At 40.2% G+C, this 18,787-nt stretch overlaps 4 protein-coding genes across 6 annotated transcripts in view; all 4 read left to right on the top strand.

The window, feature by feature from the left end:
* Positions 1-2,829, top strand: part of LOC6613662 — a 40,435-nt gene extending 37,606 nt beyond the window's left edge. Inside the window, exon 8 of the mRNA XM_032727066.1 lies at positions 607-2,829. Coding sequence (XP_032582957.1) covers positions 607-1,253 — 647 coding nt within the window. The 3' untranslated portion in view covers positions 1,254-2,829. The remainder of the gene's footprint in view (positions 1-606) is intronic.
* Positions 2,830-3,814: 985 nt separating this feature from the next.
* Positions 3,815-4,991, top strand: LOC116802272. The gene is made up of 2 exons (XM_032726192.1): positions 3,815-4,283; positions 4,827-4,991. The coding sequence occupies exon 2, from the start codon at positions 4,839-4,841 to the stop codon at positions 4,971-4,973; it is 135 nt and encodes a 44-aa protein (XP_032582083.1). The 5' UTR covers positions 3,815-4,283; positions 4,827-4,838; the 3' UTR covers positions 4,974-4,991.
* Positions 4,992-5,809: 818 nt separating this feature from the next.
* Positions 5,810-10,480, top strand: LOC6613663 (protein bicaudal C). Its single transcript, XM_002038097.2, has 9 exons — positions 5,810-6,140; positions 6,203-6,252; positions 6,576-6,645; positions 6,709-6,788; positions 6,855-7,181; positions 7,675-7,800; positions 7,861-8,242; positions 8,365-9,492; positions 9,711-10,480. The coding sequence occupies exons 1-9, from the start codon at positions 5,834-5,836 to the stop codon at positions 9,956-9,958; spliced, it is 2,718 nt and encodes a 905-aa protein (XP_002038133.1). The 5' UTR covers positions 5,810-5,833; the 3' UTR covers positions 9,959-10,480.
* Positions 10,481-11,747: 1,267 nt separating this feature from the next.
* LOC6613664 overlaps positions 11,748-18,787 on the top strand; it is a 31,360-nt gene continuing 24,320 nt past the window's right edge. The window contains exons 1-2 of one of the 3 annotated variants that reach the window (XM_032727255.1): positions 11,748-12,462; positions 17,912-17,998. In XM_032727255.1, the coding sequence (XP_032583146.1) occupies positions 17,935-17,998 (64 nt within the window). In that variant the 5' untranslated portion in view covers positions 11,748-12,462; positions 17,912-17,934. The remainder of the gene's footprint in view (positions 12,463-17,911; positions 17,999-18,787) is intronic. The other 2 variants (XM_032727256.1, XM_002038098.2) reach the window with 2 other exon arrangements.

An 18,787-nucleotide genomic window follows, 5' to 3' on the forward strand; every position in this document is an offset into this window, starting at 1 on the left:
GGGAAATGGAAACGGCGGAATTCCAGCGAAATATCAACGTATGCGACAATATTTTGGCCACAGCGCCCAAGGGAAGCCCTCAAAACGGAAGTTTGCAAGCCACCCTCGTTATTAAGCAGAAGGAATGGGGAGATTGCATGTTCCGATTCCTTGCTTGCATTCCGCTCTGAACTTTATGCAAATGCAGTGTTGACACACCCACTCGCACAGGAGAAATTGTCTGGTTGAATATCCTTTCTTTTTCATTTTGGTAGGAAACTGAATTTTCTACCACATTTCCCCCAGCCAAAATTGGTTACAAGAGAAACATTATTTTGAAATGCACATGATGAAAACTTAGGTAAATTCTTAAAATTTTTACTAAGCCTTATAGGTAAAAGATATAAAGGGGGTCAAAATAGGTAACGATTCAATGTACGATTATTGGCTTATAAATTATTAAAGCTGCCTAGCAGACCTTGACTTTTCCTAAAATCGAACAGTACGTTGCGTTGTTTAGTTTTCACAAAGGCATCAAAGGGGGAAAACTTGAAGCCCCTTTAATGGCAATGTCCCTTTTTTTGTTACCTCCACCCAATGCTCACCTGTGCATCTCTCTATTTCCAGCGGATAACACGGCATCGGGTGCCTCGACAGCTGCACACGAAATCTTCTGGCAGTTCTGGCCATCGCAGCTAACAAAGCTCCCCATCAACAGGCAGTTGGCGGGGGCGTGGCACTGGCTATGTGGGGGCGGTGGAGCGGCTGCGCTTCTCCTCTTTTTCTTGCTGCAGCAAGGGCCGCTGGCCCATCAAATTATCAACTGTCAATACACAAAGCCGGCGACTGGCAAGGTGCAACAGCAACACCAACAACGCAGCAGCAGCAACATCGAGGTGACAGCTCCAAAAGCGGCAACATCCGCATCTAGCGTCAAATGCTTTTATAATTGTCAAATGGCTATGGCGATGCCAACTCGAAGTCGTGATGATGATGACCGTGGTGATGTGTATATTGGCAGCACGAGTGCAAATGCAGCAGCAACAGCGACAGCAACTGCCGATGCTGATGCTGCAGATGTTGCTGCTGCAGGAGGAGTTGCGAGTTGCAGCATTAAGCGGCTGTCAGCGACACTTGTGGGGGGCGTCAATGCTGTAAGGGGCGTGGCCAGTGGGCCGGATCAACGATTATTGATGACTCGGCGGCGGGAAAGGCGGCAAAAGAAATCGCAGGCGATGGATGCGATGATGCAGTCGCGTTGGAGCGCGTGCTGATGCCGAATTGATGATGAAATCCATTTTCGAAAGTAGCTTAAGGTGCTCGCCACCGTGCAAAATAGCAGTATATGGCTCTTTTCCTTTCGCACCCGAATTGTTGAAGGGCATAATTAATATACATTCGTACTCATACTGATTGCATCAGCCAGCTGCATAAATCGATCTGGTCGTAGCTCTTAAGTGTTGAACGCATAAGGTCAGGGAAAGTGCAGTATATATTTAATTATTCGAAGAGCATAGTCAGCAAGTAGATATTAAACTGATGAATAACAACAGGAAATGAATTAATGTTAGGTAAAATACAACATACGGTGAAACCATTAAATAAAGACACCCTGTACGACGCTATCTCTCAAATTTTGTTTGTTTTCGGCCTACTTACAGAATTACACTGAAATATATTGTGCTGTAAAACAGATCAGCATTCGCATTATTTCCAGTCACTATGTGAAACTGCTTATTTCTGTCCACTGTTGAAATCAAATAATTATTTGACATATTTATTATTTTGTAAAAATAGTCACACTTTTATTTTCAGCTAGAAATCACTTTACAGACAATAATATCTACTCAATAAACATACAAACATATATGAATGCTACAGCAATTTTTTTTCACTTTTTACTCCCGATACTTTTGAGCAGACTTTAACTGTGAAAAATAAAAGAACACAATAAGCACCGAATGGTTCTCAATGAAGAGAACATTAAGAAATGCGGAAAGTAAAACCAGAAATGCACAGTTGCCTGGGGACTTTCGTACAGGGTGAGAAAATGCGTGTGCTTAGTCACTGAAAATCAAAAGGTACTTAGAATAGATACGAAGTACTTCAACCTCTTATGTTATATATCAAGCGTTAAATATATTCAAATAAAAAATCAAAGAGTTATAGGAATTGTGCACAGTGTACAGCAAGCTGAACTTTAGACTGCACTTGAGCTTAGCTTTCGGGTACCGTAGTGCATTTTAAAGTGGGGTTTTGGCAGCTTAAAAATTGTAAACAACCGAAGGTAATTTAAGTCAATACTAATACCCGTTACTCGTTGAGTAAAAGGGTGTTCTAGATTAGTTGAAGCGAAGCGAAGCGTATCCCTTCGCCCCAATATTAGGAATTCATCTGAGTAACGGGTATCTTATAGTCGAGACAATCGACTATAACTTTATTTTGTTTGTTTTCTCCTTTCAGAATGAAGATGACATTATGTCAATATGTAAATAAAAGCTTAAAACCAAACACAAAATTAATATTTTGTAACATCCACTGTACAGAAAGGAACTTTTTACGGTTGTGGAAATGAAAAGCAAAATTAATTATTATAGCAAGCGTTTATTTGTAGAAAACAACGAATACATAGAGCAAATTGAAACGAAAAAAAACCTTTATTTTCAAGTCTTGTTTCGGCAATATTAAAACTCGATGAAAGCAAAAGAATTATTTAAACATTTTTGGCCAACAAAAATCCAGCGGTAAATAGTTCCTTTACCTTAAACACAATTCAATGTATGCAATGGGTAATCGTAGCCCAAAAACAAATGAAAATGTATATTAAACAAATAAATAATAATCTCTATATCGTTTGGATATAATAAATATAATAAATGTTGAATAATTTATAAATTCACTATATATATTTAAAATGTAAATAAAATAATGAAACGTAATAATAAAACTTATGAAATATAAATTAATTGGTGTACATGCTAAAACAAGTAATACGAATAGATAAACATATAAAAATAAACTGCATGCCCCCAGATTTTTGTAATCAAATCGTGTTGTGAAAGTTGTCTTCCCTAATTTATGCCCATTACATCTAAACATTGACAGGGGATTTTAATTTTAATTTCAGTATGGTTTCAATTATAGCCATAAAATTATAAACTATAACCATATGTATAAGAATGTAAAAAGCTAGTGTTATGTACATAGAAATGGGAAAAACATTTTGATGTTACTGAATTAATATTAAAAGTATTAACCGAGAAATATGAAAGTAGGATAAAAAACAGTGAATGTTTCCAGCTGCTAGGAAAAACGATAAGTCTTAGATCTATAAAGAGAATCAAAAACGCGGGCAAATGCATAGCACATAATATATTCATATCCCCAATAAATAACCCGAAATGTGTAAAGCCAGAATAAATGTAATAATAAGATTGAAGAAACCAAAATAGTGATGTAAAAAGCAGCAAGGAAATAAAGTAACCCCTATTCAATAACTATTGTTGACGTGTTTTATTCTTACATGTCATCATTTGATTATGTAATTTGAAATGGTTTCGGCTGCGTGATTTAAACTTTGATTTTCGGTTGCACAATGGTGAGCATACTTTCAAGACCCACTGTGTATTATTACTTTGGTAAAGTGCCGGTTGGGGAGTTTCAGAAGCTTGCAAAGCTCCGTTTCCCGTTATAAAGCTCTTGCTGAATATCCGTTATCCAGTTGGCAGCTTTTTATGGTTGTTCGTGCACTGGCTTCACTACCCACAGAACACAGAGCTTTGGGATCTGAAGGTCAGTTGGGACTGGGACCCACATGCCGAGCTTAGTTTGATAGTCAGCGCGCTTTAATGACGACAACTGCACGGCGCGCACACTCCATTAATAATATATTAATTCAAAAGAGCTATAAAATATTAAAAAATATTCAAATATAACTAACTAACGCGCAGTGCACGATTTTCTGACAACAATTCAGTTTCGCTTTTCATGAGACTCCATTGCATTTTCCTTTGTGTTTTTCACACACGTGGTGTTTTTCTGTTACTCTCACTTCGGTAGTGGTTATTTTTTTGGTTACATTGAAAAAATACACCGACTGCCAGCCGAATTCCCATTCGAACCTTAATTTGACCAATTGACGGAAAATTAATTGCGCCCAAAATTAATTAGCAAGCGGATATACAATTTTTTTACGTGAAAAGAGCGTGTTATTTGTCGAAAAGATTTTACAATTGATTGTGTTTAAGTAAATTAACCTGATATATCTATGTGTTTGTGCTACGATCCGAATTTCTGACATTGCGGTAAGTGGCGTGTTTTTGGCGGGAATAAAGTCGGTTCCTCTTTGTCTCGTATTTCTCTACCGATTTTTCTGGCGCCAAAATGAATGAAAACGGTTGGCAACATTTCAAACTTAACATTGCAACATTCTAACCACTGTTAATCGATGGCTCTGCAAGTTGTTGTAGCTATGTTGGACTTCTGGAACACCTCTCCCTCCGACTTTGTTTTGTTTTTCGCTCTCGACATATGCAATCGAATCTCTTATTCCGGGAGCGGTTCATTGACCCAGCAACAACAATATTCGCCAGATCTTCTCCTGCCAGCGGTTTGCGGAATTCATCCGCTCAACAGTTAGAAGTAAATGCCGTCGAACAGCGGGCAAAATCGATCGGCGAAATCGAGAGCCGCGTTCAGTTGCCTTCAAGCCGTACTTAGAAGAAGTGCTGGTCCCCCAGTAATCAGAGAGATTTCCCCAACTTGCACTTTTCCAATACTCTGACAAAGCCCCTCAGACCGTCGCAATCACTCAGCTATATACTGATATATAGATCTTTATTGCGCAGATCACAACTTAAATGCCTTTCGTCGAGAGATTTCAACAAATACGTAATTTTGTTATGAACGTCTGCCTCGTCGAGGCCATCCAATTCGTCCAGGACCTCTCGCACGCCATCTGTCTGGACCTCCAGGGCCTATTCAATCTCAAGTAGAGATCCCCGAGCGATCTCCCAGCGGTAAGTAACGCCATTGGTTTTCGGGCACAGGGAAGTGAAAGTGAAGGCACGGGTGAAATTACGGTTTTCGGGATCTCGAGAGAAAGGGGAAAGTACGAACCTCATGGCAGCAGCACTCCATTTTGAGAGGTTATGTGAAAGAACATATAAGAAAGTTTGGAATTTTCGACAGGTGGCCAACCAATAATAATACTGGTATCCATAATAATAATAATTAGTTCATTATTATTACAAATTTTCTCGCCATGCATTATTCTCACATATTTCTAAAAGAGATTTTCAAATAAAGACACACTGTTCTTTAGAGTTAGTGATATGTAGTGATACAGTCTTGGGAAAAATCGATAATTAAATACTAGTTTCACCAAAATATTAAAAGAGATCTAAATTTTAAAGAAAAATCGTTTTGTTTTTAAAGTGCACCACTTAAATTATTGACCCAAATTATTAACCCACTACCAAAATAAAAATAATTCATTTTTTGTCTTGTGTTTTAATATCTATTGTAAATTAAGTATGACTCGTTTTTTACCAGTCTCTTCTTATTACCAACATCAAATTTCTTGTTACATCATTTCGGACCTTTAATTTTTCATCACCAGCTCATTTCATCAATCACCCAGATACACTTTACTTCATTAAGTAGCAGCAATCATCTAACAAAGCTGACCAAACAACGGACCGACTTCCAGAATCCTTAACTGAGACGGACGTTTTGCTTGGTTTTTAAAACTAAACGACTATTCGGTACCCACACCTGTTGACCTCTGACGAATATCTCGATCCACTGACCAATCCACTGATCCAGTGATCATCATCATCATCCGAATACCACAATGTTGTCCTGTGCCTCTTTCAATAAACTGATGTATCCGTCGGCCGCAGATGTGGCCAAACCGCCAATGGTGGGCTTGGATGTGGAGGCTGGTTCCATTGGATCCCTGTCCAGTCTCCAGGCCCTTCCATCGACCACCTCGGTGGGCAGTGGAGCCCCCAGCGAGACGCAGAGCGAGATCTCCTCCGTGGATAGCGATTGGAGTGACATACGCGCCATCGCCATGAAGTTGGGCGTTCAAAACCCAGACGATCTCCACACGGAACGTTTCAAGGTGGATCGACAGAAATTGGAGCAGTTAATAAAGGGTAATGCCTTTATATATATATAATAACACATTCCTAAATATAAATTGACTTTTTTCTTATAGCGGAGAGCTCCATTGAGGGAATGAATGGAGCTGAGTATTTTTTCCATGACGTGAGTACATATTTTTAAGTTTTGGACACTTATTAGCAATATCCAAACAATATATATAGTGCTTCCCACATTTTTTGTCCCAGAATGCCATGCCTTATAAATATTGAACATATAATAATATGTTTTCTATTCAATAGTATAAGTTATTTAGTTTTTGAGCAAAATTTTTAAGTTAATTGATTCATGTCCCTGTTTGGCTATCTGACCTTGCATCTATAAATTTCAGTGTATAACGCAAATTGTTTTAAGATACTGTTAGGACCGCCTCTTTTGACTTGATATAAAAGAAATCGCCATATATCCAAAACATATTCTTTTACTAGATCATGAACACTACGGATACTTATGTGAGCTGGCCTTGCAGACTCAAAATTGGTGCCAAGAGCAAGAAGGGTAGGATATTGAAACATTTTCAATGCTTAAGAGTATTTTTTAAATAAATGCCTTAAATTAAAGATCCCCATGTGCGAATTGTGGGAAAGGTGGATCAGGTTCAGCGGGCAAAGGAGCGCATCCTTAGCAGTCTTGACTCCAGGGTGAGTGAGCCAGAACATAATCCAAATTGATCTGTTTTAATTGTTTCCTCGGTTTTCTCCGAACAGGGCACTCGAGTGATCATGAAAATGGACGTCAGCTACACGGATCACTCGTACATCATCGGACGAGGTGGCAACAACATCAAGCGCATAATGGACGACACCCATACCCATATCCACTTCCCCGACTCGAACCGCTCCAATCCCACGGAGAAGTCCAACCAGGTGTCGCTGTGCGGCAGCCTGGAGGGCGTGGAGCGAGCCCGGGCTCTCGTCCGGCTCTCCACACCGCTGCTCATCTCCTTCGAGATGCCCGTAATGGGGCCCAACAAGCCGCAGCCCGACCACGAGACCCCCTACATCAAGATGATCGAGACCAAGTTCAATGTTCAGGTGAGTTTCAGATGTCGGAGTCAACAAAGTGTAAGATTAAAAATTTATAATAAATTAATCATGGCAAGTTACCAAATATTAATTGAATTTAACTATAATGGCTTGATTAGTTTAGTTTAGGTTAGAACTTATAATATATAATATACATTTAAGCGTGGGAATAGAAAATTGAATATTACTTTTTCCCAGCCGTTGAAATTTGTGATTTTATATTGCTTCATAAGAATCTTATCTAATGATGTTATATTAGGCTACATTTTAAATACTGTCATTATTATACATTTGTTACGTAATTTAAATTGTATATATTTTATTTATATTCATTTTTATAAATTTTTTAGGTAATTTAAAAAATATTTAAAGGAATAAAGGTCCTGAAATATTATATGTCGAGCTTGGCAACCTTATATTTCAACCAATGATTTTTGTAAACTGTTTTTTCATTGCTCCTAATTATTATAGAATATATTTTAAAGAACTATCCTCCTTCCAGGTCATATTCTCCACTCGTCCCAAACTGCATACCTCTCTGGTTTTGGTCAAGGGATCCGAGAAGGAATCGGCGCAGGTCCGAGATGCCACTCAGCTGCTGATCAACTTCGCCTGTGAGAGCATTGCGGTAGGTTCGGAAAGGATAACTCAAAATAATGCTAATCGGCGAATTATTTTCCCTTCTTAGAGCCAAATCCTGGTGAATGTCCAGATGGAGATCTCGCCGCAGCACCACGAAATCGTCAAGGGCAAGAATAACGTGAATCTGCTGAGCATTATGGAGCGAACCCAGACCAAGATCATATTCCCCGATCTGAGCGACATGAACGTGAAGCCCCTGAAGAAGTCCCAGGTCACGATCAGCGGACGCATCGACGACGTCTACTTGGCGCGACAACAATTGCTTGGCAATTTGCCCGTAGCATTGATTTTTGACTTTCCGGACAACCACAACGATGCCTCCGAGATAATGAGCCTGAACACCAAGTACGGCGTCTACATCACGTTGCGCCAAAAACAGCGGCAGAGCACCCTGGCCATTGTGGTCAAGGGAGTGGAGAAGTTTATAGGTAAGATTTTAAAAACAATGCTGTACTCTTTATATTTTAACAAGCTTATTATAATTACTGAATAATTACTTAATAACTACTGAATTTAATTTCCGTATTAATCCGTTGTTGTCCCTTCTTAGACAAAATCTACGAGGCCCGCCAGGAGATACTGCGCCTGGCCACGCCGTTCGTGAAGCCCGAGATCCCCGACTACTACTTCATGCCAAAGGACAAAGACCTTAATCTGGCCTACCGCACCCAGTTAACTGCTCTGCTGGCTGGGTACGTGGACAGCCCGAAGACTCCATCGTTGCTGCCGCCCGCCTTGGCTGGCCAACTGACGCCCTATGCCAACAACAATCACCTGTTGTTGAACGCCAATGGCTTGGCCACGCCCACTGGGGTTTGTGCGCCCACCCAAAAATATATGCAGTTGCACAACAGCTTCCAGCAGACTCAGAATCGTTCCATGGTGGCTGGTGGGCAGAACAACAATGGCAACTATCTGCAGGTTCCTGGAGCGGTGGCGCCTCTCAAACCGCCGACTGTTTCGCCACGGAACAGCTGCAGTCAGAATACCAGTGGTTACCAGAGCTTCAGCAGCAGCACCACCTCCCTGGAGCAGTCGTATCCGCCGTACGCCCAATTGCCGGGCACCGTGTCGTCCACTTCATCCTCCACCGCGGGAAGCCAAAATCGGGCGCATTATTCGCCAGATTCCACGTACGGCAGTGAGGGTGGTGGCGTTGGCGGCGGAGGAGGTGGTGGGGCGCGTCTGGGACGCCGCCTTAGCGATGGAGTGCTGCTGGGGCTGGGTAATTCCAGCGGTGGAGGAGGTAACTCCGGTGGAGGAGCCCACCTCCTGCCCGGCAGTGCCGAGAGCTATCGGAGTTTGCACTATGACCTTGGAGGAAACAAGCACTCCGGCCACCGTGCCTTTGACTTCGACATGAAACGAGCCCTGGGCTACAAAGCCATGGAGCGCACCCCGGTGGCAGGGGAGCTGCGAACACCCACGACCGCTTGGATGGGAATGGGCTTGAGCAGCACCTCGCCCGCCCCTGCCCCGCTGGAGAACGGGGAAAATGGGGCTGCTGGCGGAGGAGCATCTAGTGGGTGGCGGCTGCCACCAGGACTGGGCTCCCCTTACGGACTGAGTGCCACCACCGGACTCCTGGACGCCACTCCAGTAAACCGACGGATGCAGCTCGCCAAGCACAAGGACATCCAGACTCTGCTCACCAGTTTGGGTCTGGAGCACTACATCAGTGAGTAGCTCCGCCGATCATGTCCGTTTTTACCAACTGTGTACTAGAAGTCTTCGATAAATCTATCTTATGTGTCTGGCTTGAACTGGAGAGTGTTTTATTTAAGGCAAAAGTTTTTTCATAGTTAGATAAATATCAACTTAGGTTGATACATATGTAATATTTTATATTTAATGTGCACAAGCTGGGAAAACTACAGTTTATATCTCTCCTTTCAGAAATATTCGTTCTAAACGAAATCGACCTGGAGGTGTTCACCACGCTGACCGAGGACAACCTGATGGAGCTGGGTATCGCGGCGTTTGGAGCTCGCAAGAAGCTGCTGACGGCCATTCACACGCTGCTGGCCAATGAGGCGGCCTGCAGCACAATGCCCAGCAGCAGCTCCTCGCAGAACTCCTCGTCGCCGCGATTCTCCGGAAGTGCGGCACCAGGCGCAGAGCGCCGTCCCTCCAACCAGTGGTGATCCGCCCCTGTCGTTCGACCCCATTGCCTTGAATTCTTTTTTTCTTTTTTTTGCATGCCCATTTATTTGGTAGTCGTAAGATCAGGAGAATCGGAACGGTAAAAGTATAGGAACAAGTCAGGAAGAAAATGGCAACTCCCTGGGCGAATAGCTTTCCCGCACAACACAGCCTTGACCTTGACTTATACTCGCATTTGTACTCAAATTCCAAGTAGCATAGCTGCGCTCGGGAAAGTGCACAGTTTTCCCAGTGTGCCAATAGGTCGTAGTTGCCTCTATTTTAAGCGATTAATTTATTTTGAAATTATTTATATAGGAAACCGTCTTAAGCAAAAAAAATATTGTGAATTATTTATGAAATCTAACTAAACGAAATCACTTGTTGTAAGAAATGAATTTTTGTAAACTAACTGAAAAAGAAAAAAAAACTTAAAAACAAAAGCACAGCATGTATTAAGTGATAAGCAAAGCAGTCACGCACAAACATTTGATATGAATAAATTGATGTCTATGAAAAATCAACCAAATGTACTTTTTTGGTACCCCAATTAATGTTTTTAAAGTTTCAATAGAACGCTGATTGTTAGATTATTATGATTTGCTTAATTTTGTAGAAACATATGTAATATATGTACATTAAGTCGTTGCCGCTTTGAACTCTTTTAGCCTGGTTAGAATAGAGGTTAATGACTTTATTGTCTCCAGTTGTCTGCATAATTTGTATTGCCTCGATTCGTGCCAAGAAGTCTTGCAAAGCAACAAAATCGAATGTGTGTCCTTACACGAACTAAACGGGCGGCAAAAGGGGCGTGGCTGAGCTAATGAACTGGAAATGTTTTGCTCCAGTTGCCGGTGGTTGCTACCGTGTTGCATCAGCATAATTGCAAATTTTTATGATTATGACACTTTGGGCGCAAAGTGCCTTTGCCAATGGCAACTAATTTCTGCAGCCATCTCAGTCCCCGTCTGGTGGTCATCTACATGGGGCTCTGCTCCACTTAAGTACTTCGAGTGGGCTTTTGCGGGACATTTTGGCAAGCGGTTTGATTTACAATTATGCTGGATTTGAATTTGGACCCCAAGTGGAGTCACTGACCAGCCCGACAGTCGCCAGTTTCGGCCTCCATTCGTCAATGTTGGTCCCATTTTAAGTAAAGGAAGTGGAATGTAATGGGAGTACATAGTTAAGTGGCCGTAAGTATAAATTAAGTATGTGTTTCCTTGGCATTTCAAAAACAGTAAAGGGTAAAATATATTTTATTTATTTCTTTTTAAAGAAGTTGAAAATTATCTTACCAACGTTAACTTAATTTTTCTTTAACTTTTTTCGAACAATCACTCAATAAGAAGTATTATTTTCTCAAATATATGTATATTTGAGCAACCTAACCTCCCGAAATCCTATAACATATTTTTAAGAATTTAAGGCATATAAAATTTTATCATATTTTTACATTTGGTTTTTATATTTTGTCCACAGTGTGTTTTCGTTTAAAGGGGAAGTCGTGGTGAGTACAATCAAGCAGTTTAAACAAAGCAGTGCAATCGTATTCAAAGCAGTTGAAAGGGGAAATCAAGCAGTGGTAGGGGAACCAAGCAGTGGTAGCAATATAAGCATTTATGGATAAGAAACCCACCACACGGCTGCTCTCTCTCTCTCCTCGCTTTTCCATTCGTGATTTTCCGATGCAGGACGTCGGATTTTCCGAACCATATTCGTTGGCCATTCGCCAATTCGGAAATCTGTGCACAGGACTCGCAGTGTCGCGAATCCTTCGACTCCTGCTGCAGTTTACATTGCGTTGTCCTTGCGTGAGGACGTGCGTAGATCATCATTTCAATTTTCGCAGTATTACGAGCATCGGAAATAACAGAAAAAATTGTTAAAAAAAATTGTTGAACTGCACTGAAACCGCAGGACTGAACCCTGTTTTTGCTGTGGCGTGCGTGTGTGCGAGATGCAGTTTTTGTGTTTCTGACATAGCATTTACCAAAACAGAAGGCGGAAAATAGGGGGAAAGGATCCGACGAAGGATCTGCGATAGTCCCAAACTGTGTGTGTGCGGGTAAGGCTGTTGCTTCTTCGCCACCAGGGCATGTGTGTGTGAGTGCGAGTGTGTTTGTGCAGTCACGTGTTCTAAGGTGATTTTAACGAGTTCCGTGATACGCGAAATGAGATAAGGAACGAGGAAGGAGCAGAATCGGGCGAAGCGAACGGCTTAGGCGGGCACAAAAAGGAGCAACAAGAAGCCACGCAGCCAAAGCCAACAACCAAATCCCCATTCGCCAGGACACACAGGATACTTGCTCGGTGCGCCTTAAAGGATTCTCTGATAAATCAACCGAAAATTGCATAAAATAAAATTGTTTGCCAAATTGTGCGCAGCGAGAGAACCAAAAAGCAAAAAACAAAACCCCATACTCACATGTGAAGTATGACTAGCCAGTTGCATTGAAAGTACAAGAAAATAATAAGAGAGAAAACTAACGCAAATAACCTGAAGGTAGGAATACATTATAATCTCTTTGACATAAGCTGATGCTTTGGGATATGATGTCAGGAAGGGTATTGGGATATGATTACCAATATTTAGACTAAATTTTAAACGGTATTTTAAGGCAAACAACATTTGAAATTGAAAAACTAATATTTTAATGTTGCTTCACAACAGAATTGTAGGAAAAAAGTTAATAAAGTTTATAATTGAGAATATTATCTTCAGGGGCATGCAAACAACGTTTGAGTAACAGCTCATAAGCCAGTTCAGCGAAAGCATCAACCTTCCACGAACTTTGAAACATCCTCTGCGCTTCTGTAATTTCATATATCGCAATCTGCGACGTTTAATTTTGATGCACCATGTCCCTGCTCCTGGCAAGGCAATTTGAGGATTCCGGGGTATCCTTTCACATCCCAGCCAGCGGAAGATAAGCCGGAAGATGTACAGAAGGGCGTGCCCGTCTCATCCAACAGGCAAACAAAACTTGTCAATTGCCAGGGAGCGTGTCTCCGGGACCTCGGGCTCATCCTTTTTTGGTAAACATTTCCCATAGTTGCCGGCGAACTAGGCAACAATGTCTTGAGCTCAGCCCTAGCTGCTTCGATTTGCCCATTTTTTGTTGATGGAAAATGTCAACTGCCTGGCAGAGTTTTCATCCTCACTTTCGGGCAACCCACTGACTAGGCAAAAATTGTATTTAGTGGGACAATCAATATCGGATGAGGGAGGGGCAGTCAGTTGGGCGGCAGTCAAACATTTATTTGATTGACTGATTGATATGTGAAATGATTTATTGCTGCCGGAGGAGGAGGTGGAGGGCGAAAAGGCGAAGGACGAAGAAAAGTGCTGGCAAGTGTCCACAAGCAGCTGAGTCGAAAAAGTTCCGAAACAAAACGAGAAAACCTTTAACCAGTCGAGCAGGAACATTTATTTCCCAGTCTATCTCTGCAGTTTTCCATATCCTGCTCTGTTTTTGCTGTTGAGTTTCCACAGCTCTGTAAAAATGGCTCGGACCAAACTTTTTCGCACGCTTTATGGGAGAATAAAGTAAATAATGAAAGCTATTTAGCACAGCCAAGGGGCACATTAAGTCGTCGCCAGCCTTTTCGGATTATCCTGCGACCGGCTTAAAAATAACAATAGGACCAAGCAAACAGAAGCACACTGTAAAAAAACAAACTTCGGCAGGTTTTTAGAGTTAAAATGATATAAACCTGTCAAAAGGAGTTATTAAACATTTTGACTAACGCTCCTAAAAGAAAAGTGCTTCTTTAATGAGAAGGAATATAAAATTCGTATGAACTTTATGTCATACTTTTCCAGAAATCTACGAAACTTTTATCATAAGTCATTACTAAAGGGAAATATAAACATTTTCGAGTTATTTTACTAGCTTATTTTCATGTAGTTTGTCATCCATTACCAAAGTTTCAGTATAATGAGCTTCCTTTCGGATTCGTATTATTTTACATGCATAAGCTCAAAAATGTGGCCAGAGATTATAAGTTCCAACCAAAATCAAATCCCTTTCAATAGCACAATGTGTTCACCGAACTTTCTGGCGCTTAGTTTGAATTTTGAAAATCGTCATAGTTTTCATTTAAATAAAACTGACAGCATAATATTGGCATTGATAAATGGTGCGGAATCCTTGTGACAGCTCTTCGTATTATATTTTGGCCGTGTAATATCCGTCGAGAGAGGTAAACTGTGGCCGGCGTTTAATGAGCTGTGTCCTGATCTGAGCCTCGGATGACCGGCGGCTCCTTTTGCCAGTTCTCTGTTGAGCTGGAGAAATTTCAGCCATTTTTTACTGCCACCTGCAACGGTGTCGCATTCTTCTCTCGACCAGGTATTTCTCTTATAGCCTGGCTCTTTTATTTTCGTTGTTTTTTTTTTTTTTAACAATTTGGTGCTGCTGCAAGTGCTGTGGCTTATGAAAAAGAACGCTGAGCGGAGGCACTCCGAAATACAGGCGAAAATCCGAAAGAGAAACTTAACTAGGCGTGGGTGTTAATTAGTTTTTCGGCAAGTGCCCCGAAATTCTGTTTTCTTATTAGTTTTCACTTATTTGTTTAAGCTGATTATGTGCGTGTATACTCAACCAATGAGTTGTGCTAATCCTAAAGGAATTTGCTCGCAAATTTATGGCTTCGTTATCCCACTTGAGCTTTGATCTACAAAAGCTGGTTAAATGGCCAAGGATTTATTCAATTAGTATTGGCATAACTGAATTAGACTTGGTTTCTGCCTGGCATTTAATATTTATTGGATAATTAAATGTTTATCCAATCATGCCCCGATTTTATTTATTAACTTTCTGTTAAGAAATATATTGGAATTTAAAATGGAACAATAAATTCAACTACTTTACTTATCATTTGTAAATATGGATTTTGATTTAAGGTTATATCATAATTTATACATTTTTGAACAAAATGCTTTATTTAAGTGGAACACGATATATTATATATATAAAGAACTATATATAAAGAACTATTCTTTTATTTGCCAATTTCTTGGAATCGAACTTTAAAGAGACTGGAGATTTCCGTCAAATTTTAAAAGCAGGCTGACTTCTCGCGAAAAACTTTTGCACCATTCCCAATTTTAATTCTTATCTCTTGTGATATATGGATGGATAGAACTTTACAAATTTTTTACTGTCGGGATGAACAAATTTTTTTCCGCCGCATCACAAATCTTGCACCGACTCAAACTTCGCCCCAACAAATACGAAAACATGGGGGTGCACAAGACCTTGGGGCTATTGAAAAATATCTCATATGCAAACCCATTGTTGTTATTGGCATAGCCACTAGTTCTCCAATTTCAAGGATCTCGAGTGGCTCCCTCGACTGCGGCACTGTGTGTGTAATCCAGGGCCCCTTTTTCTACTTTTTGGCGCTAAAGGCGCATCTCAAGTGCAACATTTGCCAGGGGTAGGAGGAGTATCTGTACCTAGCATATTTGTTGTTCCTTTGCGGCTGCGAAAATGTTGTGGCATGTGGAAATTTATTTCATAATCTCTGCAACAAAAATCCAAAACTGCACAAAAAAAAAGAAATGGGGAAAAACTTTTGCATATGAGCGGGCGCATCGGGATAGGGAAACTACGAGTAGCTAAGCATGTAATTTATATCCTTGAATGGTCCCTCTCTTTCGCCCTACAAACTCACTTCAGTTTTCGGGCTTCTCCTGGGTTTTTGGTATCTGCATCATGCAGTTATTGCCGATGCCCAGGAGCGTGGGCAGGAAAATTATGAAGGAGAATATCGGGGGCCACTACCACGGCGCTTATTATTTTATATAACTTATGGAGCATGTGCTTCTTTTAATCAGCATATTCTTATAAAAAATACATTTATATAATTCATTTAATTTGAAAATAGGATATAAATTCTATAGCAAAATTTCGGGTACTTGCAATTATTTAGCAACTGCGCCTCTGCCCATATTGCAAAATATTCCTCTTTCTGTGGCGGAAGTTTTGCAAGTTTTCTGGTATTGGACTGAGCGGTCATAAATTTGTTTCTGCTCCTGTTGTGGTGTCTGGCTTTTCTGCTCCTGCATTGCTTCACTTCGGTGCAATTTTATTTGACCACATAAATTGTTTACCAATTTTCACAAGTTCTGTGCAACTCCATCGCCATCTGTGTGTGTGGGCCTTGCCTTATGCCTTTGAAGGCTTAAAGCGGTTTAATCGGTCCCTTCCTCTCAGCAAACCCATTTTGATTTAGCTTGCATTGCCCAGCAATCTATCTTGGTGGTTTTAAAAATGTATTTACTTGCCATTGTAATCGTTGTTCGTAGTTGTTTGGTAATCGAGCAATCTGTGAAAGGCAACAGACTCAACAGCAGCAGATGTCATGGCAATTGTTAGGGATGACTGGACATATTTATTGCTATGATTGTTTTGCAAATTGCTCTAAATGAAGGAAGCAGGATTATTGTGATTGCATGACTCTTTCAGAATTTATATACTTCACTTTTGAAATGAAAAATCAAATTCTTCCGCTCGAAATTGCATTGTATGAAATGAAGTAATTGACTTTTTATCATACCAACTTTTGGCGATTGTAACCAAATTTTTGATAAATATGTAAGTAAACAAATTATGCTACAAAAGGGATATGAAAACACTATTAAACATATAATTTATTTCCGTTTGCATTTTTTTTTAAATTTACATTTTGCATTTTTTTCAAGTCCGGAAAATCGTTAAGCTCATTCAGACTCCCGATTAAATTCGTTTCCAGTGGAATGCGAAAATGGGGACTAAGAATCTGTTTCCTTCACTTCGTTAGTTAACTTTCCTCCAGATGCAATTAACGAGCGGCACAGGGGTTTAAGGGCAGCTGATTTTTATTATATCCTTCTTTTCGGTTTTCTTGTCTGCTGAAATAGAGAAAAGGAAAAGGGGCCAGAACGTCTGGAAGTGCAGTTTGCGGCTTATCGCATTGGTAGCAGACTTGGCCCCTTTTGTTTGTCGCACTCCGTCGTTTCAGTTTGTCAATGCATAAATTAAAAAGTTGAAAGTTTTTACCCAATTCTCCGCCTTTCTGGGTTAGTTTTGTGCTGACCTTAATGAAGCCAAAGCAATTAAGACAGGGTCCTGCAAAGTTAATGGAGTGTACACAGAATGGCCATTTGGTGGAGTCTTTGGGCCATGTGAGCAGCACAGGATACTCGCATACGAGATCTCCTTGGCCTGACTTTTTTGGCCCGATACTGTAATACAATTTGCTGCCATAAAAGATTACAACTTGTTAAAGTTCCTCCATCGAATCCCTCGGCCAGGGGATTATTATAATCCGATTTTCAACTTGAAATGCGCTCCGAAAAAAGAGCCAAGAATTTATGGAAAAATGCTATGCTCACAGTCTCGAAGGCAGCAGCATTTGATGTGCAGTTAGACAACAATGTGTTTTTCGGACACATCCCCATCCCCATCACCGTTAATGGCAAACTTTTCACTCAGACTTTTTGGCTATGTATGTATATGTGTGGGACGAGGAAAATCGCTGCAGTTTTCTTTATAGTTATTACTTTATACAGTTTCCCCCCGGCTCCTTTCCTTCTGATTACGAAATTGCTTTCAATACTTTCGGCCAAAGTAGTGACTATAAGAAACTCACTTTGCAACACCTGCCCCACGGAAAGCAGTCGGCCCAGTTGGTTGCATTGGCCAACGAGAGTTACGTGTTGCAGGCAAAGTTTAACGCATTAAGAACCGATGTTGTTGTCTGGCCACATTTCGGCATTTTGCGGTTGGGTCTTAAGGCATCAAATGGCTTAAAATTTCACTACCCATTAGTTTTCAATTTTTAAAGAAAAAGTACGTCTTTATTCTTATAAGAAAACTACATTTTTGTTTATTAAGACCTAGCAATCAATACTTTTAAAATTATCCTTACCCTACGAAATTCAAATCACACCGTCCTCATTTCAGATACCATACGATAAACTAGCAACATGCGGTTTCCACAGAATGCCTATCAAACGGCATTGACCACAATACTTCTGGCACTCACATTAGGTAAGTAGATTTCACATTATTTGTAATAGACAAATAGGCAACAAATGTTTACATATAAAATGAAAATCTGTTAACAGCAATTTCCTCGTTTATGTCAAGCTGAGATTTGAAGCGCAGCGGTGTATTCATAGTATTATAGCTTTTTTAAATAATTTCAATCAACATAATAAGTTAAAATTAATTTCATATAACACAGAACAATGCTCTTCTTATGGAAAAACTTGTGTTAAAAAAATTTGAAATTATTAAATTTAATTGATGGGAAACATTGAAATGCAATTATGATGGAGAAAGACAAAAAAAATTAAACATGTATGGGCATTAACTTTGTTTTTAATTTCACCCTGTGAATCATGATTTACAGCCCGAATGATAATTAGTTCTGATTAAATTTGATGTCATTGAAATGAGGCTGATTCGAACTTATGACACTACGCTAATATAGAACGCTTTAAATTTATTTCATGAAAATCGATATGAATATTGCATTGAAACTCGTTTAATAGCCCTAATTGTAGTTAAGTCGAGAATGAATACGAGATTAGTGGATATAAAAAGTAAGCCTCTTTGACGGAGGTTGTGAAAATGAATCTATACTACAGTTCATTCAACTAACAAACGGAAACTTAATTTACGGCGATTTAATTTCCAAAATCCGTTTCAGACCTGTGCGCATTTAAATTACACATGCATACGAAATAACCGGAATATTTATCAATATTTAACTTTGCAAAAAAATGAAGCATAAATTATGCTAATAATTTGCACAAACACACTATGAGCTCATGC

Source organism: Drosophila sechellia, chromosome 2L, assembly GCF_004382195.2.
Source record: "Drosophila sechellia strain sech25 chromosome 2L, ASM438219v1, whole genome shotgun sequence".
NCBI classification, from domain to species: Eukaryota; Metazoa; Arthropoda; class Insecta; order Diptera; family Drosophilidae; genus Drosophila; species Drosophila sechellia.

What these genes read in the sequence shown, in the direction of transcription:
- LOC116802272 (XM_032726192.1), top strand. Translation starts at nt 4,839, where the DNA reads ATGCCTTTCGTCGAGAGATTTCAACAAATACGTAATTTTGTTATGAAC.
- LOC6613663 (XM_002038097.2), top strand. Translation starts at nt 5,834, where the DNA reads ATGTTGTCCTGTGCCTCTTTCAATAAACTGATGTATCCGTCGGCCGCA. An exon ending in AGACCAAGTTCAATGTTCAG is followed by an intron (nt 7,182 to 7,674) that starts GTGAGTTTCAGA and finishes TCCTCCTTCCAG; the next exon opens with GTCATATTCTCCACTCGTCC. An exon ending in TCGCCTGTGAGAGCATTGCG is followed by an intron (nt 7,801 to 7,860) that starts GTAGGTTCGGAA and finishes TTCCCTTCTTAG; the next exon opens with AGCCAAATCCTGGTGAATGT.